At 40.4% G+C, this 26,897-nt stretch overlaps 1 protein-coding gene across 1 annotated transcript; it reads left to right on the forward strand.

Annotated features, from left to right (window-relative positions):
- The first annotated feature begins 784 nt into the window (after positions 1 to 784).
- Positions 785 to 12,578, forward strand: ctdspl2b (CTD (carboxy-terminal domain, RNA polymerase II, polypeptide A) small phosphatase like 2b). The gene is made up of 13 exons (XM_080027916.1): positions 785 to 946; positions 3,697 to 3,890; positions 4,859 to 4,988; positions 5,077 to 5,226; positions 5,380 to 5,631; positions 5,753 to 5,849; positions 6,410 to 6,521; positions 6,643 to 6,729; positions 7,672 to 7,734; positions 7,847 to 7,926; positions 8,131 to 8,257; positions 8,915 to 9,010; positions 9,547 to 12,578. Exons 2-13 carry the CDS (start codon positions 3,720 to 3,722, stop codon positions 9,610 to 9,612), a joined length of 1,431 nt encoding a protein of 476 aa, XP_079884042.1. The 5' UTR covers positions 785 to 946; positions 3,697 to 3,719; the 3' UTR covers positions 9,613 to 12,578.
- The last annotated feature ends 14,319 nt before the right edge of the window (positions 12,579 to 26,897 follow it).

The raw sequence follows: 26,897 nt of genomic DNA on the forward strand, positions 1-26,897 counted from the left end.
TGCCATTCTAAATGAAAATAAAGACCAATTTTAGGATAAGCAAAACTGAAGGGTAAACCATCAATTTGGTTCAGGGATAACTTCTGTTTCTTTAGTATGTAATTTGCTTACACGTCTCAACTTGACCATATTTGATCACTCCATGCCGAACTGTGCGAGGCATTTGTAATTAATTTAAAAATCATTCAACTAATTATTCAGTTTTTTAAATTGCAATGTCAGATTTTTTATATACATACAATATAACCCCCCCTGTCATATCATTTTAAAGACTTTTTAAAGATTGATTTGAGACATTTGAACCCTTTCATGCATAGTCATCACTAGTGTTCCCCTACTTAAAAAGCTGTTGCATATGCATTGATTTAGATGGTATCACCACAGGGAATTACAATTGTAAATTATATTTGTATTTAATTTTTCATACATTTTATTTGTCGAACACATGACTTCAGTTGAAAAAGTGAACCGTGGAAAATGTGTATTAAAAAATGAGTACTTTTTTCATACATAAAGAGGAAAATATCCTGACAGTTTGTTGAAATGCATGCATGAATGGGTTAGTACCTTAATTTTATGAAATTATTCATTGCCTTTATTAAGAACCCTGCAGGTAGTTCTTGCTTGTAAAAGGAATCAGCCCCTATCATATCAAAGCAGAGAGAAGAAAAAGGGCAAGTGTTAGTTTTCGCTGCAGATTGAGGCTGGTGTTTTTGAGAGGTAAGGGGGTGTGTCTGTGTCCCATACGGGTATCTGCCTTGGAGAGACTGAGCAGAGGCGGGAAATGGCGCCTAGTAAAACAACGATGTGTCATTTCAGAGACGGCCCTTAAGAAGATTCACAGTGGGAAAAATTCAAGAGAAGATCACGAAAACAACTTCTGCCTCCGTCGTAATGGTGAATCGGTCTTGAGTCGTTATCTCCAGATATTGCGGATCACAGTCAAGTAAGTCGACAGCGTAAACCAAATATTGCCTGTGCATTTGTCATAATTTGTCTTGCGGTTTACGTTATGTTGGTTCCCGACAAGAAACATATTTTCCTTCCTAATCTGATTTTGAAAGCAGTTTCCCCCCCAATAAGACTGGGTAGGGTTAACGCTGAGCTAACTGTGCTAAGCTAAGTCACATAGCCAAAACACGGCCTTCCCCCCCGGATCTGGCTAATTCCTGGTCGACTCGGCGTATTTGCTAACATTTCTTTTAGCTTCGTTCTACTAATTCCAACCAAGCCACTCATAATATACTCGCTAGAATACTATTCAAACCCAGTCCATTCGTCTATCTTATTAAAAGTATGACTAGTGATTGTTAAACGATGTAAGTTTAAGTTTTGCAACGCTAGCTTTCATTGAGGCTAACGGCATTCCTCAACACAACTTTGCTTGGTTTACAATGGCTATTGGCTAACATTAGCATACACCGTCTTTTCCATATTATTTCCTTCCAATGGCGATTTAGTCATACCTGTTCGTTTACCTCAATTTATTAAGTTAATCACATCAGCTGCATTGATCGTCTAAGATTACATTGACTGGCTAATCGGATAATTTAAATAACCTGACAGTGTCAGCTATCTGTTGTGATTAACGATGTCAAACGCGTTTCACTGAAAAACAACGTAAACGTTAACGATTTGTTCTCAAATGGAGAAGACACTCAAGTAAAACCCCTCAGCAAACGTAACGGCGACTAGCTAACTAAAGTTTTTATCACTTTAGTTCATACTTTTAACGCTATTTTGCTCAACCACCATGCAATCTTTTGCTAACGGTGAGTGAAACGCTAACGTTTCCATTTGCAAACTCTGATACAGAAAAACAATCGTTGTCTAACGTTTAACTTAAATGTGATACTTCTTTAGTCTGACACCGCTAAAAGAAACTACTTGTACAAAGACATGTTCAACACACCTGTAACACACGACCTTATCTAAATCGTTCATGTAGCGTTAGCTCAATCTAGCAAGCTGCGTTATTAGCGGCAACGCTTCATAGTCGTGATTAATTGGTGTAACTTTTTACAAACGTTGTTTGGGAACAGCTGAAGCAGCCACCTGCCTAAAACAATCATGTAATCAGTTATGATGATATGCATTAGCCATTTAGCTTCCCTTAGCCTCGTAGTGATTGTTGCAGAGTGGACGGGTTGTCTGCAGGGCCTCGTTTGTTTTTCCGCTGTGCTCCCATGGCTAGTGTGTATGCATGTTCTTATTTCCCGCTCACTTGCTCGTCTCTAGCTATGTGCATGATCCTTGGTGAGTGGACTCCTGCTTTGAAAGGTGGATGTTTAGCATTTGTGATTTTGCTCAGCAGCCTTGCGAGCCATGGCGAGGTTTGAGGACACAACAATTATAAAAGGCACCTGATTTTTATTTATTTTTATTCAGCAACAAGAAAAACGTGCCGAGTTGTACATCCTGTGGTGCTTGCATTATGTACAAGTAATGGGCAGTATGTAGTAGTGTTATCCTGGTAATAATCTGTAAAAATGTCCATATGTGACTTACAAAAGTAAATCACTCAACGCAAAGTCAGGAATAATTTCAATTTGCAGGCAGTTTTATAAAATAGCATATTTTGTACACAAAGGCAACTCAAAGTGATTCACAAAAAACATCAGCAGCAAAAGCACTGAACTGCAGAAGTAAAATCTCACCATAGTTACTTTATATATACCTTTTATTTATTAAGTGCAGTGAGTGTCCATGTTTGGATATTTATTTCCTAATTGTTTTGGGTAAAGTTTCGCTCTCCATTTAATTCATTCATATCATCATTGCAATATTGAGAAATTGTTTTGTCGTTTTCAACGCAAGTCAAATCTTTCACCATAGACGTTCATGTGTAGCTAACGGTTTCCAATTACTTGAAATCAAAACAGTTTTGGTGTGTGCATTGTTAAATCAGTGAGTCTATGACGCATAAACTCACTTTCATGTTAATTCATGGTCAGGCCTGCACTCATGTTACCATGTACGTATCGTATACCTCTGCTGTGTTCTTGGATACACCCCTGTGTAAATTTAAAGCAGATGTAGCCGAGGACATTAACAGTATGTGAGATGTACAGTGTACATCTAGGGTCCCTAGGGTGTGGATATGTCCAGACACATTTCAAGCCAGTTGCTTTTACGTAAGCGTACGTCTGACGATTCATGTTCACTGAGAATAGTTTTTTATTCGTTTTTCCAGTGCATTCGCAAGGACAACACTGACCTATTAAGACCATTCAACTTTTATAGAGAATATGAAGTATGTTTTCTTCAGATAAGTACACTTTCAGTTGAAATTCAGCCAAAACCTTTGTCCTTTAAAAAATGTTTTTTATATAGTTATATTTTCTTTTCTTTACTGAAACATTTATCATGTATGGTCATGGCTAATAATAGGGAGGGTTGTGTAGAGTAAAATCAGGCCCTGACTCTTGGGCAATGTTTTTTTTTTTTTTTTTGTTACTGTACAAATGGAAGTAAAGCCAGCTGTGGCTGCTGCGATCCACTGTGATGTAAGTGAAATGGGATCTTGAATGCATCCAGATGTTGGCAGAAAACGCACCAGTATCACCCCACAACAGACAGATACACCCCACAGACTTATCCATTGTCTTATCAAATGTGTTTCCTTGACTGTAAATGATTTCCTCTCTCGCGTTTCTTTTCCGTCATCTTTCCTTGTGTCTTGACTTTCTACAACAGCCTTACATGTGACTGCTCAAACGATGAGGCTGAGAATGCGTAAGGCGTCTCAGCAGCAGCCGATCCCCAGTCTGGCCAGCCGCCCGTCTCGTACCAAGCGGCGGCATTCAGAAGTAGAAGAGGACACTGCACCTACCGAAGCCAGGGGATTGTTCTCCACTATCAAGAAGTTCATCAGAGGAAACGCTGTCAAGGTAAACTACCTATACAAAGAGTGCAGTGCAAATATGAATATGGTGCCACTTATGGCTGCGTTTAAATATTGTTCCTGAAGTTTTCCTCCTCCTCCTCTCCTCCTCCTCAGTATGTTTCGTCAACAGAGGTTTCTAGCTTTTTTGACACCTCGCTGTTCTTTAAAAACTGTGTTCAGGACTGTGCTCTTCAGGTCGGTGGGTTAAATACAGTGATTCTTGATGCAGAGTGTCATGTTTCCCAAGAAATGACTGGTGGAATGCAGCAGCTTGTCTGAGAACTCGGACTCGCTTCTAATTTTAGCTTCTGGCTCATAGAGTTGGTGTGCAGGGACAGGAGGTAGTAACAAGTGGAAAGGCAACTTTGGTTAAGAAGCGTTTTGTCTGGAAATATACTTTATTATATTGTTACTTCATTGTCCTCTTTGCATTTACTTATTACATTTTAATTTAGGAGAACATGCTGTAAGATAATGTCTTTATTTTGTTTTGCCTGCTCCTTAAGAAGCTGAGTTAAAAACACTGTTAAGTGATCTTCATGTTCATTGTCACTCACTCATGCCATTGAAGTTGGGAATAAAAACTGTGATTGTAATATGTTTAATACATTTTGGGGCAGTTCATAGTGTGCAATGTATGTCATTGTCTAGTGAATCTCAGTGCTATGATGCAATCGGTGGAAAAAACAGAACTCTTGGTTCCATTGCCATGTACCAATTGGCTGATTTGTAGACATGGCAGCAAAGCGCACTAACAAAGTGATGCTAACTTACAGATTGTTTTCTTTGGTCAGTCAAAGTTTTTAATCATCCACTGGTTGACTTAAAAAGTTTTCCTACTTTTTCTTTTTTGCATTTCTCTAACCGTTGTCTGTTTCATCTGAGGGAGCCCAACATCAGAGTTTTTGCTTTTTCCATTTTTTTCCCACAATATATTTGACTGTTAATTACAAATATTCCAAACTCGTGCAGCAGGAGAGCCCAGCCAAGAAGACACGCCTCCACTGTGATGGGGACAACAACCTGATCACCTCTACCCCTAACGCCAACACCCCTCGCAAAACTGTCGGCAGGGCTGGCAGGAGAGGCTCCCTCAATGGACGTGAGTGGCACTCCACTCAACAACTAGTCTTTATTTCCCACTGGTCTCTCTTTTAACTCTGTAAAACCCTGTTTCTTTTACTCTGCAGAGGCCACCAATCATGACAGGAGTAAGGAGAAACCCAATGGAAGTCTGGAGGAGACGACAGTGGTTGATGTGGGCGCCAGCCCTCCCAGAACCACTCTTCTTGGGACCATCTTCTCCCCCGTTTTTAACTTCTTCTCACCTGCTAAAAATGGTAAGGAGACCCCTAAGTAGCCTGTTTTGGATTTCACCACAATATTACAGAGTGTGTTGTGCATTTTGTTTATATCATGGTGGTAATGTGTGTCTTTTATTGTCAGGATTGATGCTTAGCTCAAACATTTCTTTTGAATTTGTTTTTTTTAAGCCTCTTCTGGTTCAGACTCACCAGACCAGGCATTGGAAGCTGAAGAGATAGTCAAGCAGCTGGAAATGGAGCAAGCTGTGGAAAGCCCCACCAGCACAGCCACCTCCACACAGGAAGTGTGTGCCCCCACTAACTTCTACTCTAGTGTATCACAGCTGCCACCTCTGCGACCTCCACCACACATGCCAGAGGTGTCTCCCACAGTGGTGGAGGGAGAGCTGGAGGCTGATCCTGACCTTCCACCCCTCACAGGTAGATATTGCATACTGATAGTGAATTATCAAGAGGTTAACTTCACGATGAACTTTTAATGTATGTAAGAAGTACCTATTTTGGCCTTCTGTTTCTCATCTTGTTCTTCTTGCGGTCCAAGCTCCAGGTTCAAGTCCAGATATGACGTATGTGGACTCTCCTCCTGCCGCAGTGCCACAAGAGGCGACGTATGAGGAAGACTGGGAAGTCTTTGACCCGTAAGTAAATTGCCAAGTCCCTAAAGCCAGACCCCACTGAACGGAGTTTAACCCAAAATAAAACTATTTGTAAAGGAAGTGGTAGGGCTGCACAATATATCGAATTTTCATCACGATGACGATATTGGCTTCCCACGATGTCATTTACATGACTGTGCGATATTTGTGAGTGTGTTCTCCGCTGCGAAGCAAATCAATCACTCCCCAAACCATTCGCTTATAATATTATTATAATTTAACATTGGTTTGCTTGTTGGACCATATGTACCATTGCCACAGGTTTAGTGAGAGACGGTACCAATCAGTATCTTGGTACAGGAAAGAAATATTGGTTAAAAATGGTTTTGGACACTTGCGTATAATTAGCTGTCCTTCTGGCTGTTGTCATTGACAACTGCCTCTTGTTCCTGTGTTAACAGCAAATCGGGATGTTCTGATTGGTTAATCATTGTACTGAATACAGTGTTATTACTAGCTGATCTATATTTGTAATTGCTTTGACTATTGTTTTTTAATGAATTTTTACTTACTCAAAGTATATGTGATGTTTTGATCTTTAGGTATTTCTTCATTAAACACGTCCCTCCACTGACTGAAGAGCAGCTCACCCGTAAGCCAGCCTTGCCACTGAAGACACGCAGCACACCTGAATTCTCTCTGGTCCTAGACCTGGTCAGTTATAGTTCACAATTAGTTTGCATTCTTTTCATTGATTTTGTTTTTTTATTTATATATTTTGAAATATGTCATCAGATTGAGAAAGGTTTCCTTGTTTTTTTTCTCTGTTCATCAGGATGAAACGTTGGTTCACTGCAGTTTAAATGAGCTAGAAGATGCAGCACTTACCTTCCCTGTGCTCTTCCAAGATGTTATTTACCAGGTAGGCAATGCTGTCCTGTTTATTTCCTTATGCCACTAGAGGGGGGTAAAGTCCTACCTGCATTAAGAAATGTGTTGTCAATAGGGCTGTCAAGCGATTAAAAAAATTAATCTAATCAATTACAGGCTATGTGATTAATTAATCTAAATTAATCGCATACTTATATGACACTTTTATACCTGTTTATAAACAGCTGTATAGCCTACTACTGTTTGTTTCTCTCTCTCTCTCTCGCTCGCTCTCCGTTTCTTGTAACTTCTGTCTCCTCCCCTCAGCCAGCTTTATACATGAACTAGCGCCGAATTTTCTCAAAAAAACAAGCTGAATAAATGACGACTTTCCATCTCCCACAACAGACAGCGCTGCACTGCCACCATTTCGTAGCCTACTCATAGGCAAAAATATTGACACACACACACACTCGTTTAAATGCGAGACAGCTAGCAAACAAAATTGGAGGAAGATTGAGAGATAGACCTACTGTTTTGAACCTAGCCTACATTGTTGCACCCACTAAATCAATAATGCACGGACACTGCGGAGAATTAAGTAAGATGTCTTCCTACCTTCATGTTTATTTGCCGAAGCATCCCATAAACCGTCCATAGAGCCCTCGAGTCGGCCCCTTTCCCCTGCTTCACTCTTTACATTTCTCCCTTTTACCCGCGCGCCCGGCCCGGCAACATGGACATATAAAAGCTACAGGTGCAGCTCCGCACCACTTTTGCACCGGGTCAAAGGGCACTATAGAAGTGCGATTAATCTACGTTAATTTTTTTTAATCGCGTTAATTTTTCTGTGATTAATTAATCGAAATTAACGCGTTAATTTGACAGCCCTAGTTGTCAAGCATTTCTACTCTCTCATTGTGATGAAATCCAGTCAACATGTAAGTGTTGAGCATTACACATTTGCTTACGAGTGGTTTGTTGTCATGTGCAGGTATATGTGCGCCTGAGGCCGTTCTTTAGAGAGTTTCTGGAACGCATGTCTCAAATCTATGAGGTAAATATAACCTGGCTTCTGCTGTTAATGTTTAATAATTGTTTGATAATAATCGCATCGGATTTGAAAACTCCTCCTGACCTTTTTTTATTTTCTCCCTTTTTTTTGTTAGATCATCCTTTTCACAGCCTCTAAAAAGGTCTATGCAGACAAACTGCTCAACATCTTGGATCCTAAAAAGCAACTAGTGAGGTACGACGTGCTTTTGTGTTTCTCGGTCATTAATGCACCACAAAAGAGCTGAGTCCAACCTGCAAGATTTCAAGGCGTGTGTGTGTGTGCAGAACTGGTGTTGGCAGTGAGGTGTCAGTGTTGTGGTTTTTCTGAATTATTGATTGCTCTGACCTGTCACTGATTGATTTTACTCTCCTCCTTCTTTCATTTCTGTAACTGTAGACACAGGCTGTTCCGCGAGCATTGTGTCTGTGTCCAGGGAAACTACATCAAGGACCTCAACATCTTGGGCAGAGACCTGTCAAAGACCATCATCATCGACAATTCACCACAAGCCTTTGCATATCAGGTGAACAGAATATAGCACTGGAGATTGTGTGCGTGCGTGTGTGTGTGTGTGTATACCGACAAGCGTCAGTATTGAGTCACCAAAGTCCACTAAAACAATTGTGTTTTAGAAAATTTTAAAAAGAGCGACTGTTAAGTCACAGAAGCAAAACACATGGAGCTTTTATAGAAGTTCAGCTACTAACAAAGTTTAATATAATTTCAACCGAATGCAGTTTATATTAGGTCAAATGTGTGCTCAAGTGATGAAGACAAACACATTTTCAGCCTGTCTGTCCTTTTGTAAAACACACACTATTTTTTTCTTTAATTTTTCTGACATCACCATGTGCTACTCTGAATAATTACCATGAAGCTAATGTATGACATGGTTGATTAATCTTTGCAACCTGCACTTTTCCCTGAAGCTTAATACTGTAATTCGTTAGTTTAGTAATTTATTTTGACACAAGTTGAGCCATTTGTTATTTCAGTCGGCTTTGCTATTATACTTTGTGGGAAAATCCTGATGTTAATTATTTTGAGATTTTTTTTCAAAATAGGATTTGGAGTTTTGATTTCAGTTCTCTCTTTACATAGCAAAGGCACAATACAAAGACTTTTAACTCGTGATTACAAATGACAGCATTATTTAATTACATTTTCTTACTCCCTACAGTTGTCCAATGGGATTCCCATAGAGAGCTGGTTCATGGACAAGAATGACAATGAGCTGTTGAAGCTTGTGCCCTTCCTGGAGAAGTTGGTTGAGATGGTAAGATGTCCTACTCTTCAAAAGCAATCATAGGATATATTCCAACAGATAGATACACTTTATACCAGACTCGGGCCCATATAAAATACACACAAAAGCACAGACAATACGCAAAAAACACAACAAGTAGGGTTAGAGTGCATACAGACATCTATGCCAGTCCTTCCAGGAGTATGACAAATATATTGTCCCTTTGTGCAGGTACGGCTAGGGCCATAATGACTCCATTCTTTGACTGGCTAAGTCGACACAAAACTGTTAATAAACTTTCTAAGAACAGAATGAGAAGTGGGCGCACTACTGCTTATGCTTGCACTTGTCCATCTTGGATGTCTAAGTAAAATCAAAATGCATCACTAAATGCCTCCTGAAGTTTTTTCATATTTGCGATACACTACCTGCACCACAGGTGTGCAGTTTACAAAGAAGAAGTACAGAATGACCTAAACAAAGCAAGTATGTAATTGTTTAAGTAAAAGTGCTCAAATTCATTCTCTACTCTCTCCCCGTCTGTGGTGGTTCTCCCCTCTTCTCAGAATGAGGATGTGCGGCCGCACGTTCGGGAGAGGTTCCGGCTTCATGACCTGTTGCCCCCTGATTGAACTCAACCGCAGTCTCAGAACGGGACGACAAGAAAAGACTGAACACAACACGCGTGTAAAAAGCCCCTCTTTGGATTACAAACTACAACATTGCCATTACTGTTAAAATTTTAGCCTTTTTTAATTTTTTCTTTTTTTTTAAACACACATTGCTTTTTAAAAAAAACTTTAAAGAAAAACATTTTTAAAGATCTGGGTGACATTTTCTAAATATCTAAAATGTATAGATGGAATTTCACACACTATGAACAAAGCCCAGATAAACGCCTCTTTTTGACTGACTCTCTCCAGCTGTGGAGCCGGATATCGTCTCCACACTAAATTCTGAAGTCTTGGTGCTGGTTTAGCGGTAAAGAGGGACTCCATCCCGACCGTGGTGCTCACGCTGTTGACACTGACGAGTAACAAACACTCTGTGACTACAGACCTTTTTTCAACAAGAACAACTGGCCTGTAAATCAATCTGTGCATGTGTGTGTTTGTTTACTCCTAGCCACAAACACACACACACTGATTTTGTGTTTGGCAAACCTAAAATGTGTAGCCTTTTTAAAATCATATGCATTCCTCTGTAGCTGAGTCAAGTTTCTATTGTTGGTTGCAGTTTTTTTCTGGTAAAACTGGTGTGTCATTGTTTAAAAAAAAATAAGAGGAAAAAATATAGCGTTTCAAAATGTTTTACTTCTTTTTGTAAGATATGGTATTTTAAAAGGGGTCATGTAAGTTTTATTGTAAGCCTTTATTCCTATTAGGAGAAAGTGGATGACGGAGGGAGGAATTAATCCAGGACTTGTAGTTTGTTCTCATTCTAACAAATAGAGGTTTAAATCAATGCGTTGGCTTCACTGTGGACACAACATGGCTCTTTAATTAAATGTTAGGATTAAGAATCACCTTACCTGTAAATCTGACATTAAGGTTTGAGGGCATTCATTTTCAAAGTGATGTGTGTCAGCGTTAACCTTTCCTTAATAATAGTATTTGATTTGTCATTTGTCTATAATCACTATTGTCTTTGAACTCTTAATCAAGTATTCTGGCTAAATCAGATCTCTGTTTCTTTTAGTTGTACTTTGATGGCTATGTCAGTAGCATTATGACTAATGTAGCACATCTCTGCCAGTGTGTCATGAACTCTACCCATGGTAGAAAATCTATGGCCAGACCCTCTACCAGCCATATCTGGCACCAGCAACATACTGTTTTAACGGTCAGCCTTGTCGGCTGCTCCTCTACCTGTCTGTTTCATACTTTGTACTTGTTAGCGGTTTGTTCTTTCGATTTTTATTTTTTTAGCGCAGTTTAAAACATTGTTTAAGAATGGTAACTATATGAATGTGTATCTGCCCAATGTCCGCCTGGACACTTTAGCCAAACTGACTTTTTTGCTCCACTGTTGTTTTAAAGTGAGACTAACGGAAGGCAGTAACATAGATGTATTTTAGGTTCCTTACAAGCCTAAAGCGGGAGGTGAAGACGTAAAGCTCAAATGCCCATCAGTCATACAAGGCTGTGTTCTGTCAATGGCCAACCCCTCAAGAGTTTACTCGAATTGACAATTTGGCATGCATTGTTGAACTTTTTTCAGTTCTTGTTCGGTTTTAATCAAAGTGCATTTCATTTTCAAGCAAACTTGGGCCTTTGGATGTGCCTGGGTTGCCTGTACAGTGCCATATGAATCCTCTTATAGTTCCTCCTCTAGTGCTCCCCCACCCCAAAAAATTATTAGACAAAAACACATGATTAGATGGAAAAGACAATCAGACCTCAAAGCTCTGCAGATACTGAAACCTGGAGACACCCACCCTTTCCCGTAACTTTTTGTCTCTCTCCATGTGCTGTATGTGTTGTGAACTGTGATTCCACTCAGTTGTACCCCTCCTTTCCCCCGATGAGTAAATTTGCCCAAACAATCCCTGCTGCCTCCTTAACGCAGATTCTGTTCAGAGTGTTTTTATCTGTCTTTGCCTTTTTTATTTTTTCCACCAGAAGTTGGTCGTGCTCCACAAATTAGAATGAGTTTGTATTGTATTCAAGAAAAATTGTTACAGGGCACAACGGTGTGTGTACTCGAGATGCAATGTCAGGAGTACACATGTCCAGACTATGAATGTAAATTGTACATGGGGCGAGGTCTCAAGTGTCTTTCCTGAAATCATTGTTGTGTTCTCTCTCATCAATTTGAACAAATGGTTGTGGAGGAAGCGCTTTGTTGTAGAGGAGGCAAGAACAGTGTGCAAAGGAGAGGAAACTGACTGTAGACCCCTCCCCTACTCTCCCCCTATCGTGACCTCACCATCCCGACTGCCAGCGTTTTAGTGTGCAAGCTTCGCCTCGAGTGTGTGTGATGTAGCCCACCCGTGCTCGTTTCCTCAGCGGGCCGTGACGATGTAGAATTATCAGTCAGGGCTTGTTTCTGAAGGGTCGGTGTGGGAGGCATTTGATACTTGTCATCCAGCTCATTTTTTATGTGCATTAACCAGTTTATTGTACACCGAGTGTCGTACAATACATGCAGCTTTCATGTTTAAAAAAAAAAAATCCTTTAAAGTAAGGAAAAAAATCTTTTGTATTCTTGATTTCAAAAGGCATGTCATATCTACTTTTTAAATGTATTAATGAAGATTTAACTTTACTTCAAATGGAGTGTTTTTTTTCTTACAAATATCTGTATGTTTAGTTTAGCGCAATGTTACTGAACTGTTAAACTTAGCATGTAGAGAATACAGCTTGCTTTGTGGGAAAGTCCTGAATTAAATTCTAATCATGGCACTTTTTCTGCAGAAAAGAGCAATTGTGTTTTATGATTTTCTTTTTTCAATATCCGTAAAGCCATTGCAAGACTTGCTATTTGTGCTGAAGATGTATTTAAAAATGTTTAAAATCATCTTTGTTGGCCGTCATGGCTATATGCTATTGTAAAGTGTATATACAGTTACATTGAATTTCTGAAACAAAGTTTTAAAGTTAAACCTCTTGCATGCCCTTTGTTTTTATTTCTCTCGACTGTGATGAAGCTCAAGATGGTAAACAATTCCTGGGTGAAACTGAGTTTTATAGTGTACTTATGCAGTTACTATGCTCACACATGTATACTGGGAAATAGTTGTAGCAATGAATCTGTTTCCTAATCTTTGACTAAAATAATAGGGACACGCTACTTATGACTTTTTGTAGGCAGTGATCTTCAGTAGGCCTATACTATAGGCTTCGTTATTCTCCAGCCAGTTATGGTAACTCGTAGTTTACATTGCAATTTGCCATTATTAATGATTTAGTTAACTTTCTCAAATTAGATAACATTTTCTATTTCAATGGAGTTTTAAAGGGGGTTTAATTTAAAAAAAAAATAGCCTACATTTACGTTTGTCACATAGGCCAATAGAAAAGCCACCCTTACCTATGTAACTTGGAAGCATCTTAAACAATGAAGGAAGCCACATTAAAATAAACCATGTCAAGATAGTGTTATAATTAATTGGTTTACACATGACTTTATGCACTACAGCAGCGTCAGGTTCCTATAGTTTATAGTAAGCCGGTTTGAAGTTGTCTTTGCAGCAGACGTGGTGTAAATCCTCCAGCAGTCAGTCTGCTGTCTCCTGGTTCCTCTCAAGACCATGGACAGGACTCGGGTTTCACACGCACGACGTTAATCAACACACGCCGTTAATAATTCAGCAGCGGCTGCCGGGTTTGTTGCCGAAATCCCTTCTGCGTTTCACAGCCTTCATTTCGCACCCAGTTTTTTTCCCTTCACCGGTGGCCTTAATTACGCGATTTCTAAGTAGCCTAGGTGTCGACTTGCAGGTGGACGCGAAGCAGGTGAGGAGCCATCAGTCTGTTGAGCACAGCGGCATGTAACGAGGATCAGCACCACGAGGAGGAGAACAGATGAACGGCAGCTTCTTGAATTTTTGGTGTTTGTCTTTTGACTGACCGGCTGCATACAGTGAACCAATATGAAGCGTGTTCTCAGCCCGGCTCTGAATATCTCTACTTAACAGGATAAAACAAAGTGGATTTAGTATTCTTATTATTAGCTGCAGTGGTTGCCTGGTTGCTTTTGATATCTGGACATTTTACAATGCTGTCGACGCCAGCAGCCTGCATCGTGAGCATCCTATTTGGTAAGTAGGCTACAAAATAAGGAATTAAGGCTTAGTTCAAAACCACAGAGCATGATTTGTCTAAGTGGTAGGGCCATATGCTTTTCCACTTGGCTTTATGTCAATAATGATTTAATAAGCACAGCTAATATCGAGTAGCCTAAGCATAAACTGTTAATAACGTGTTTTTAAGTCTTGATTATGACAAATACTTGCTTGTTGGAATAGTTAGGCTACAATTTATATGCGTCTCTTTCATGTAGCCTATAGTTCCCACATGAGTAGGCAATGAAGCCTGTAATTCAAAACAAAAATGTCTCCAAAATAAATTTCAAACTGAATGGGAATGACTTGAATCAAGGTTCAAAATCAAAATCAGCATCCCACAATCTTTTGATATGTTGTGACAGCAAAGCGGTGATAACGTTTCTCACGCTTGTTACGTTGGAGTCGACTAAAAGAAATTCATAATTGCCTGTTTTCTTTTCTTTTCTTCTTCCTTGTATCTCCAGGGATCATATGTGATGTCAAACAAGTGTATTCTCAGCCCACGTTAATAAAAAGGAAGACTGGACAGACTCCCGGTGAGGCCACCAAATTGGAGGAAGGCATTCAGATGCTTATTAATCAAATCCACTCCTTGTCAGATGAAAACGACAATGCCCGGGGCTTCGACTTCTCTTCGGCAGCAGAGGGTTTTGCACTGAACCCCTATTATGCTACTGTGACCAACTTGCTCAGTGTCCTACAACCACTGCTGAGTGATAGATTCCTGGAGGACCTTCCCCAGACTTTAGTTTGTATTCTGTCTGGGAGGCAGGACTGTGGACTGCAGGCAGAACTAACAAAGACTGTGTCTATGGAGCTAGCACAGCCCCTGCTGGTGTTTGTGTCGGCGATGAGGTCTCAGACATGCCCTACACTGAATGCTGACGGAGGGTCGAGCAGCAGCTTCCTGAGGGCCTACCTCAGGACTGATCAACCATCTCCGGCAGAGTCCAATGGTTTTCAGCAGACGTTTATAAATGTACTGTCTAGTCTCCCTCTTTCTCGCAATGTGTTAAGTGCTGTGAGTGGCCTTCTGGACGTAGCTGTGACATATGTCTCAACATTCTTTGCAACTTTCCTCCAAATACCGATGGACTACATCAAAATAGCTTTACAGTTTGGAATTAGAATACCATCTTTAGAGGGAAAAGACACCTGCGACCAAGGTAAAGCATTGTTCTCCATAAATATAAAACAGTTGTTTAGTGCCATAGTAATTTTGAAAACTGTACTAGTAAACGCTGTATAACTAATTCTTTATGCTGATTTAAATTGTTTTCCCACTTGTTTGCCAGGGGATCTCAAGCAGCTCATTATGTGGTAAGGCAGGACGGAAACTCACATACATGATACCTCAAGCATACACATGATGTGAATAAACATAACTTTTGTGTGTTCAGGAAATTCCATAGGTATCCATTACTTATCATCTCACTCCATGTTTCTTGTGAAGTCTGTATGCATTGTAGGATAATTTATTATGATGCTGTTGAAATAATCTGTAAAAATGATTTAATCCTAGGGGAATAAACCACAACGTGAGCTGGTCCTTTGGCAGCTCCGTCATTGACATCCTCCTGGAGATCTTCCTGCCTCCAGAACAGCCTCTGTGCACCTATCCAGGGCCAGAGTGCCAGAATCCTCCCAGTGTGCCCTTCCAACGCAGCGTCTCAGAGGCAAAAGACGACCCTGTCAACGACCACAACATCCTGCTAAAGTGTGATCGCGACAATCTGGCCCGGCTCAATGACACAATTTGCGCTGACATCTTCTCTGGTTCAAGGGTGGCGTACTCTACATCTGTGCTCACCTTCTGCCAGGCGATCAGCCCCCTCAGCCCTGATGAGATAGAGCACATGTGGAGCAACATGTGTTATGTTATTCAAGCAGTGGTGTCTCCCCTCGTCGGCAGGTCGGCTGACTGTAGCCTTCAGCACATACAGCCCTCCCCTTCAGACACCCCTTCATCCCCTCATCATGTACCTCAGCGAGTAGCCAGAGAAGCCTCCAGCCTCAACCAGCTGGCCTGTGTCTACAACGCCTGGTTAGGAAGCGAGGCGGTGGACGCCGGTCTGGTCTCGCTGTGCAGTGATAATGTACGTGAGGAGTTTGTGCAGCAGGTGTGTAACAATGGCTCGTTGATGAGGAAGCTGCTCTCAGACCAGAGGAACAGCTGGTTGTATGGATACTGTGCAAACTCCACTGCAGACCTTGGGTACATGGTGAGTCAGTTCTGCGTCTATGAGCAGTGGATCGGCCAACCAGGCCTGCTGGACCCTTCCCTACTAGAGTTCTGCATGAGCTTGGACAGGCCCAGACTGACCCAACTCATCTGTGAACACACCGGCTTCTTCATGCTTTTATTTTCCAACCCTGAAAATGTGCAATTCTTGCCCAACTGCACAAGTGTGCCTCTTCAACCAACATTCCCCGACGTGGATCCATTCACGCCTGTTGCCTGCCATTACTCCGAGTGGCATGATGTGATGCAAATTACCACTGATGTTTTGTCACAGTGCATCCGACTCGATCATATTGGTTTTACCAGAGAGGTTTGCACCAACGTTACTTTTCTCAACAGCCTGCTGCGTAATGAGGCAAACGCCTGGCTTGAGAGTCACTGCAGGGCGTCTCTCAGCCCATTTCCCGAGCCGACCCAGGAGGCCTTCGACATCGCGGGCTGGTGCGACTACAGTTCTTGGGGAGAACGGCAGGTGGACGATACAGTGGTCGGCCTCTGTTGGCAGCATGATAAGCCTGGTTTCCAGAAGAACGTCTGCTGCAGGGCGCCTATGCTTGAAAATCTGTTACAAGACCCTCTGAACAAATGGCTGGCATCAGTCTGCACAGACAAAGAGGGAATGGACGGAACTTCAATGCCACCACAGGTGGGTATTTTATCTGTATGAAATGGATCTGTGTATCCAGAGGCACAGAGGAATTACAAACATAAAATAACAGATTAATACAAACAGTATAAATCAAAGCACATATCAGACATTACTAAAAGCTTTAAAATAACTCAAATGGAGCATTCTCCTTTGTCTGCATTTAGCAGAAGGTCATTAGTGGCCATAATAAGTGCTGTCTCTTTGCTATGATGTGGTCCAAAACTCAAAAGAAAAATTGCGAGAATAATTGGGCTTACTGTGGAGAAGTTGTCCTTGAGCAGCTTAGAGGGAATTATATCTAAAGATTTATAGAGGATGTACTCATATGGGAGACTGTATCCTGAAAGCCTTGTAATGGGGTGAAACTGGGTAAAACAAAAAAGCCGAATTGATATGGAAGATGGAAAGAATGCAAGGTTCAGGCTGGATTTGGGACCTGATATTTTCCACCCTATTTACAAAATGGTGAATAATTTTTTTTCAGACGAGTTATGCTCAGGTGCTTATAACTAACTCAATTTCCCTGAGATTAACTTTGGGATTGTGCACATGTGTTGCAATTGATTTAGAAAATTAGGATGATCTTGCATTTTTTTTTTCATTTTCTTAGTTTTTTTTATTGAAGGTTCTGGCAATAATCACATTAAGTTCTGAATATATATACAGAATCACATTTTAAATTTTTTTTGCTTGCTTTAACAAAACACAAAAACATCAGGGGACAAGACATCAAAATCAAGATAAAAAAGAAATAATGCGAAAAACAAAACAAACAAACATATACACCACCATATGGACATGTATATTCACATTGCATTAATCTCCAATATTACAGGGCAAAGGTCAGACCAGACGGGTCCACAACGTCCAAGTCAGGCTGCCATATGTCAATAAATCCCTCTACATTTTCATGAAGGGTGTATGTGTGATCTTGCATTCTTAACTGCATTTTGATTAATTAACTTTAGATTTGTAAGGTGGTTGAGTGCTGATTTGAACTTGTAATAAACTTATATGCATGACACATTTCAAGTCTCATTTTGTAGAAAAAATAAATATTTCGGTCATAGGACCATAAAAAAATTAAAGTATTAATCACTAGATGGACAACACTATCAGAAAAAAAAAACGAAGTTAAATATGATTTTACAGAATTTGTATTCTGCTGATTGTATTCACAATTTTCTATACTTTAGGTGTGCAAGTATTCTGAGTGGACCCGTCCCGTCATCGTGGACATGACTGAGCTAGCACTCTGCGCTGAGATCGACCCACTTAACTTCACCTCCAAAGTCTGTGCCAATGACACAGTCCTCCAGAACCTGTTGGCGAATCAGGACAACACCTGGTTAATCCAGCACTGTGCCAACCATTCAAACCCAGGTGTTTCCCCTGGTGAAGGAGGGGGAGAGGGAGGAGGAGGCCCAACTGGATTCATCCCCGCTGAGCAGTGCCAGTACTCCAGCTGGATCATATCTCTCCCAGACGCAGCACTCCTCACTCTCTGTTGGGAGCATGACCAGGCCAATTTTGTGTCCTCTATCTGCCCAAATCATGGCCTTCTCTTCTTGCTGTCCCAAGAGCCGTCACTCATGTGGGTGGGCAGCATGTGTAACACTTACACCAACTATACCACCACTACTATTACCAACAACAACATCACCACCACCACTGTAGAGCCTGATGTCTGCCTGGCCAGAACTTTGGCGAGGCAGTTCAACTGGACCTGCTCAGCTGAGCTCACCTCTGCCTGCCGACCAGGGGCCAGTCAAAATATGGCCCTACACACCATTGTGCACTGCTGGGTGCAGAGTCTGAATACCAAGCTGGAGCATCTGATGACGTCACCTGTGGTCACAGTGTTGGAGCAGGCAGTCAGCACCACTGTGGTCATCCTGTTGGCCCTAGAGGAGGTCCAGAACACCTCGCTGCATGTCACACAGAACATAAGGCTGAATGTGTTAGCAGCCGTGGTTCGCTATCTCGAGAGGGAGAACAACTTTGATAAAAAGAGGGTCTTGCTGCAGTGCTTTGGGGTAGGTATAATTTGATTGCACAGTACGGTAATAGTTTAAAATGAAAGGTATCTTGCGATCAGTGTTGGCGAACGTATTCCGATTTTCAGAAGTATTGTTTTTGTGTAGGTTTTCTCGTATATATTATGTACAAGAAAACATAAACAACATGATGCATATGATTAACACATGTTATATTGTGTGGAATATAGCCATTAAATAAATGTATTTGTAATTATGCAATGTAATCAGTTCCTTCTGTTCCTTAAAATGTCTTCTTTAGTACAGCAGAGATGAGTATATGACATGTGCCGTGACATTCCACCACTGCAGGCCTTATTTCCAACTATTTGTTCTGTTGTATGATTTAACAGAAATCTGTTGGTCAATAATTACTAAAGATGTAAGTTTAATACGTTATTAGCATTTTCTTTAAATGTATTACATAGATTAGTTAGAGCATAGAGGGAGTAAAGATTCTCCTTCATCTTTTAATCATATAGGCTCTGTCTGTATTTTGGGTAGAACATTCTTATTGACTTTATAGTTCATCTTATTATTAACCGGCATTAGTTACCATTGGCGCCAGTGTTTCCCTGTTGATCTCCAGTGTACAGCCGGCATAGTACAGCTGGTGTACTGTTACGCTCCTGTCATTGATATGTGATGATTAATCTCTTCCTTTGGGTGTAATCCCTACTGGCTCACACTTAATTTGATAATTACTGTAACTTGTAAACACAGACTCCCAGGTTAAATGGGGCCAGTAATATCTCTCTTAACGGTGTCACAACCCTGTGTATTTGTGTGTGCTTCCCTTCTGTAGAGAGTCCTAACCAGCTTAATGCAGAGAGCAAGAGACGTGACGAACCATGACGAGTTCTTTGTTATTAAGGTGATTCAAGTCTTGGTTCAGACTGAATGGATGCATTTCCATTTCCATTTTGACACATGGTGTATCCTTCCGCTGACTTTCCCTATAGCGCCACCCTGTTGTTGACATTTGGCATTGAAAGACTTTTTACAACAACCATTGGATGGATAGCTAGCAAATATTGATTTTGATACATATACATTCATGTCCCATTCAGGATGAACTTTAATAACTTTGGTGATCCATTGACTTTTTACCATGAACCCCTCATATGGCCCAATTAATACTATGGTTTATGACCAAACCAAAACATGTTCAATATGAAGGAATTTCCCATCGGCCTCAGCTTTGTGTTTAGTGCTAATTGGAAAATGTATGCTTGTTCACTATAAGATGTGTTTACGTAAACACCTTTGCATTGTTTATTGTATGTCTTTATTGTCTGTGTTTGTACGTGTTTATGTTTCCAGGAGTACTTCAATATACCGCTGAGTAACCTGAGGTCAGTGCTCAGTGCAGCTCATGTCACCACAGTGAGAATGGTCCTCCAGTACTATAGCAGAAACAAGGGCACGCTGCAGGTGAATAAGCACACCATCACACATCCACATAAGACAGCACAATGTTAAAAAAACACATTACAAAAGCATTATACAAGCAGATTAAAGTTGTCTAAAGAATCTGGAATAAGGAGGAGGGAATAATTTGCAAACAAGAAGGCAATTTACAAACAGTCAATATGTTTAAAACACTATTGTTTGCTTTTGAGAGCAGATCATGTTTAAGATTTTTTTTAAAAGCGATAAAAGAGTTGAGTGTCGGCTCTGCGGATTGAGACAGAAAAACAAATAACTGGACCTCCTTTATTGAAAACTGGCCGAGACTGGTTCTGTAAAACTGACTATGAAGAAGATCTGCAGATCTGGTCTGAGAACAGTGGATCTGAGACCTCGTTACAAACATGCTGCTAAAATGATCCGGAAGTAGATTGTTAAGACACCGAAATACAAAAGTACCGACCTGAAGTGTATAAACATCAAATATTTTAAACAACTGCAAACCTTGAAATTAAGGACCTGTACGAGCATTCCAGTTGGAGTGAGTGACAATTCTGGCAAATTTATTTTATAATGAAAACAAAAAAAATTTAATAAACACTAGTTCTATATGCTTGCCCATATATAATATGTCCATACGATATAAAAGGATAAATTATGTAATAATATAAATCCATAAGTTTTTTTTGCCACAAGATTGATCTTACTCGCCGTAAAACCCCAAAATGTTTTGCTAATTTATTGGACACATACTGTATGAAGTGTGCTTTTTCCAATTGAGATTATTGTCAATAATAACATGAACATCACACAGGAAACATGTTTAAGTGCATTATTAGCCATTAGTATAGACTGGATATGATCTGATGGAGATATGTTTTTAGGCTTGAAGATCATATGAGCACTATTTTTACATTAAAGAGGACCTATTATACTACTTTTTTGGTCTTAATTTCTTGTTTTACACTGCCATAGAGCAACCTGACACGAATCACATCACAAAAAACTATGTAGATTTTCGGGAAGCTCTTTCTCTTATTTTGGCGATCCAGCACGTCCTGTCAACACTTGAGTGTGTGTGCTTCGGCTACCTCCGCCTGTGCTTCGGCAATCTCCGCTCCCCTCCCCCCTCCTGCAAACCCCACTCCGTTGTGATTAGTTACCTTCCTTCCGGAACACTTTCAGTGGCGGGAAGCGCGAGCATGGACCTATAAGGGCGCGAGGCAGACGCGAACAGGGAAGTGACAGCATTACCATACATGGAAACATCCGCGTGGTGACGTCACAAAGTTTTATGCGACGTCACAAATTATGAAAGGGTAGACCGCTTTGAAGACGTGACTTCTCGACTGGCTAGAATAGTGTTTAGTGCTCTGCACAGACACCCCAGACGGTCAGCAGGGAATATGTCGAAATGCATGTAAGTCATTATTTGATAATTTAGTATGGTAAAGCATGACTATGAATCATCATAACAACGTTTATAGGTCATAAAAGTCAAAAAGCATCATAGGTCCTCTTTAAGGGATAACTTATTGCATTTGAACCAGTTACCTTACCCATCTAAAACACGGATATAACTGGTATTTGGTTCCGTTCGACAGTTGCCCGATAAGTACCTGTCCACCATGGCGTCAGTGCTGTTTCAGAACCAGCTAGTAAAAGATGGAAGTCTCTTCCCTGAGCTGGCTCCCCTGCTGACTGAAGCCACTCCTGCTGACATCCTTGCTTTGCCCTCACTGCAGAACAACATCAATGTGTAAGTAATGCTGTCATTGTGCATGTGAGTCATTCCTAATGTTCCAATTCTCAACATTATATATATTTATTGTTTCGTATTTTATTTGCTATTGAAAAAATTTAAATGTTGGCAAAATTTGTGGTTCAAATCCACAAACTTGCACAACAAGTCAACTTTGGGATGGGACTGGATGGACATGTTCACATTCTTTGAAAAGTTAAGAATCTCCTATATGAAAAAATCCTACTTAGTAATATTAACGAATGTCAGATAATGTGGTAACTGAGTTTTTCTTTGGTTTACACCTGCCAAAAGTATGTAGCCACCATTATATCAATTGTACACAATCATGCAATCCCACTGTCCTACATACAATAGGCTTCCAATTGAACACAGCCCGGGTGTCAGCCTTCTGTGAAGTGATGTGTCATCGCAGCCCGAGGTGTCAGGAACATGCATTATACATTCAGAAAGTAACCAGTTCAAAGACTAGATTTCAATCCAGGAAAGGTTTACAACCTGTGTGATTCAACAACAATTATTTATTAACTGAACTGCTACAAAGTCTGTACTTCTGCTTAGATAGACAGACAGACAGACAGACATAGATAGATAGATAGATAGATAGATAGATAGATAGATAGATAGATAGATAGATAGATAGATAGATGGATAGATAGATAGATAGATAGATAGATAGATAGATAGATAGATAGATAGATAGATAGATAGATAGATAGATAGATAGATAGATAGATAGATAGATAGATAGATATTCTGTAAAGCTGTGCAGATACACACCAATCCCAGTTCTGTTTTGGTCTGTATGCTTATGACAAAGAACAATTCAAGTAAACCATGCTAATTATACGTATGAAGAATCTAAATATGAAGCAAAAACCCCTTATGACGGCAAAACAGTGCCTTTTAAAGGCTACATACACATTTATCAGCTTCCTTTTTTAAATCAGAAATTGATAAGTACATTTTTAGACAATACCTCTATGACAACTGTATCGTAAAGATGTAGCTAGAGCCAGCAGGCCATTAGAATAGATTAGCATTAAGACTGGAAATTAAAACAGCTAGCCTGGATGTTTCATATTCATACACATATCATATTTTGTTGTTGTAAGGATTAAATCAAAGATATAAAGTGTGTGAATTAATGAGTTGCTGGTTGACATATTTATTTACCTTTAGCAGAATCTGGCTGGCTGGCTGTTTCACTGTTTCCAGCTAATTGCTCCCTAGATGTAGATAATACTAGGGAGTTGTATCAATCTTCAGATCTAACTCTCAACAGAAAGCAAATAAAAATTCGCATTTCCTACAATGTCAAATATGCCCTTCATCAGATGTACCTGTAGTAGTAAATGCTTCATTTTAAACCAACCTCTATTTTTTAATTGCTTAAATGCAATATTTCAAAACAGGTATGCTTACAATATTTTGCAATAGTCAGTAAAAAGTGGTTTAAAGAAACATCACACACGTTTAGAAAGAAAACTTTATTTTTTATTTTTTTCTAGGAAGGAGACCATTAATAGAAACTTGGAGCACATGTCTCTGGACCAGAGGCGGGTATTTGGCTTGTGGTACAGCAATGTTATAGCCCCAATGGACATCAACACAGGTCATCAGTCACTCATCAGGGACACTGGAAACCTGATCACCTACCTGCCCTTCCACAACTTCCAACACCTCTCACCTGCTCAGGTAACAGCCCTCTGAGCTCTGACACCTGGCAGGGAAACCAGAGAAGCCAACAGGGCTCTTGTCAGCCCGATTAGCCCCAAGGCTCAGCAAAGAGACACTCGTCACATGGATGCTGGTCAAAAGAAAGCACAGAAAGCTTCTTCTTTCTCTGTCTTCACCAGTGTGTGTCATACGCTTGTAGCTAATGATCAATAAGTAAAGACTTGAATTATGAATGTCCGGAAGATAAAAGAGGTAACTGACCTTTTAGTGCTCAACTATGCATTTAAAAGATCATCTTGGGAAATGTACGCTTACTCACTTTCTTGACCAGTTATATAATGTACCACTCTCATGTCCGTCTGCTAAAAATGTTAATTAGTGCCTGCGTGTAGCTTGATATTTCATGTGCAGAAATGAAAGTGTTTATCAAGCTAATCATTTAACTCTATTCTGCAATAAATAGTATGATTGACATACTATACTTCCCACATTTTCAAATGAATCCTTTGAATAAGTTCATGATTTCGTAGAGTTTGAAGATAGCTCAATGAGGTATTCTGTCATATTTTGTGATGAATGGTGAACAAAATTGAACTTGTTGTAGTAATTTAATAAACACATTTAAAAGAATGATTTAATGTCACATATACAGACAGACAGTTTGTGACTATACTGTATAACTGCCATCATGTTTGTCTGCAGCTGTTGGACGGGCTGGATGTGTTGCAGAGAAACACTCTCACTCCCCTTAAGCAGGACTTCATAGCTCAAAGCCTCATGGGAACCTACAGGAACCTGACTGCTCAGGATTTCACCAGGTTGGCAAGTTACTGTATGGAGGCACCTGCAGCAACCTTTCCTGTCCATGTAAACTGTTCATTAGGCTAAGTGCATGTAACCTAATATAACACCTGTCACAACATATGAATTTTTAGTTTGACTGATTTTTCTAAATCTGGATAACCAGCTTCGGTACTAAAAGATAATGTAGTAGGCCTATGTAATCTCCTGTAATAGTAGGGGAGAACGGGGTAAATTGTCACACGGGTTGGTTGTCACAATCGTTATATCTCGGAACCAGAAGGCGCTGTCTGTGAAATTTTGGTATGTAAATATCCACAATTGGGGTCAGAGGTCACCTACATAGTCTTCCTTGGAGTTAGACTGCTGAATTTGAGGTGAGAGGACTGTTTGTGTTTTTCATGTCAAATTGAAAATATTTAGCTCCTCAGTATTTTTCTTCTAGGCTTTTACACAATGGGTTTATAACAAAACACTTGTTACCCATAAAAAGTGTGAAGGGTAAACTATAGTTTACATTGTGGTTAGCAAGCTAATTAGTTGTCCGATGGTTGTTGGCCTTGATGCTAGCAAGAAATTCAAGTTGGGGTTGGTCGTCACATTTTTTGGGGGGTTGGTTGTCACATCATGTTATCCAAAGGCTGCAGCCAGAAAAGGAACACAATAACGAAATAAATTGTCAAGCTGTGTCCTCACTGACACCCCAGAGAAGGAGAGAATAGAGCAGGAAAAGGCAGCTAGCATGCAAAAGAAAAAAGGGCAACAAAATCAAAACAACCCAGTGCATCCCAAACTAGACCAGCTGCCAAGGCTACAGTAAGTTATGTATGCCTATTTGTCAACTTGACAATGCAATTACACGTTCAAATTTTGTTCTGCTTTCTTGTCTTCTTTTTAAGATTATTCCCATTAAGATAACATTGTGACAAACAACCCCATAGTGTGTGACAACTGACCCCTTGATGGGGTTGGTTGTCACAATGTGTAAGGGTGTCTTTGACGATTCATTTCTTCTTTATTACAATAAGATAGAAAAAGTGAGGGGTACACATTTCAAGCCAACACCTTAAGCTTCAACTTAATGTAGGAATGACTATTGAAAGATGTTTAGGTGATGAGCAATTCTCAGTAGAGTAAAAAGTGTGCCTACTTACCCCGTTCTCCCCTAGTTAACTTTATTGAATATCTTACATATAATTTATGATATATTATTTAGTCTTCAGGAAATACCTCTGCTTCTCTTTTTTATTTTACAAAACGCACATCTATGTTTTTTAAACAGTGTTTGTATTTTCAGGCTGGGTAATATGGCTTGCCTAGCAGACCCAGAGGACCTCCTTGTGTACAGAGGCACTGAGGTCTTCAGTGTCATCCGGGAAATTGTTATGAACTGCACACGTTACGGCTTCAGTCTGCCCAGCCACCTGGTACGAAACAGAAGAGATCTTATTTATTGTTTTTCCTATGTGCGCTTTTGATTTAACGGCTATATTCTAATATAAACTTTCTCTGTGCTTGTTGTGAACTGTTTTTCCAGGTTTCCAGTTTGTTACTGAACAGTGCAGACTTAAAGGTCCCCTCCTCGCTCAGTTCCAACCGGCTGTCCGAGATGGCCCACCTCCTGCCCTCGCTGGGTGCACCTTTCCTGCGGGCTCTCACAACGCAGCAACTGCTGGCCGCCCTCCCTTACCTCCATTCTGTTTCATTCAGCCCTGAGCAGGTAGAGAGGAGCGCGCTAAACCTGTACCATAGAGGGGGAAGTTGTAGGAACCATAACCTATATAACTATATATTGCCATTTGAAACAGACAACTTTTCAAGTGAGTGGATACGTTTGTGAAAAATAAAATTCCCTTGAGAGTTAAATGGGGGGGGGGGGGGGTTGGGGGGGTTTAGTCAGTCTCTGTTACTGCACAAGCCCCTATGTGTTGTACATGGATGGGTTTCCTGGCAGCTGGTGGTGCCTGAGGAACAGCTGACAGGCAGTGAGTCTTCAGCGTGCTGCTGACCCCTGAGGTGAGCAGGCTCCTGAGGCAAATACCTGAGCTTTACTTTATACACTGAACTGGAGCCTTTCACTTTCACCTCTGCCTCACAGCTGTCACATGCTTTTTATATGTCATGAGGAGGATTACCCTCTTCAGACCTACAGATACTGCAGTGTGGCAGGTCCATTGTGACAGAAAGGTTGTGTGGCCAAGTGTTTTTATACAGTACCATGGAATTGTTTTCATATTCTAGTACAGAGGGTGAATTGATGATGAAGGCAGCCTCTTTGGTTTAAATATTTCACCCAGTATAAACAAGATTGATGTACAAAATATATGACATACCAGGCAGGTACCAGCTAAAGTTACCAGGGGGGGTAATTTTTTTTAAATTAATTTCTTGACATTTCTCTATGTTTTCAGGCTTCCATAGTTGTAGACAAGTTGTCTTCAAGTCAAACAGTGAGTTATTTTTGAACACATCACAAAGCACAGAGATTTTTTTCTGCATTTTTGCTCCCTGACCCTCACACCATCCTCCATCCTCTGCCCAGATGCCC

This window comes from Ammodytes marinus (genome assembly GCF_949987685.1).
Source record: "Ammodytes marinus genome assembly, chromosome: 1".
In the NCBI taxonomy this organism is placed as follows: Eukaryota; Metazoa; Chordata; class Actinopteri; order Uranoscopiformes; family Ammodytidae; genus Ammodytes; species Ammodytes marinus.

Excerpts from the sequence above, each read along its gene's own strand:
- ctdspl2b (XM_080027916.1), top strand. The coding sequence starts at position 3,720 with ATGAGGCTGAGAATGCGTAAGGCGTCTCAGCAGCAGCCGATCCCCAGT. Across the intron at positions 4,989-5,076 it reads GAGAGGCTCCCTCAATGGAC|AGGCCACCAATCATGACAGG; the intron begins GTGAGTGGCACT and ends TTTACTCTGCAG. Across the intron at positions 9,011-9,546 it reads TGGAGAAGTTGGTTGAGATG|AATGAGGATGTGCGGCCGCA; the intron begins GTAAGATGTCCT and ends CCCTCTTCTCAG.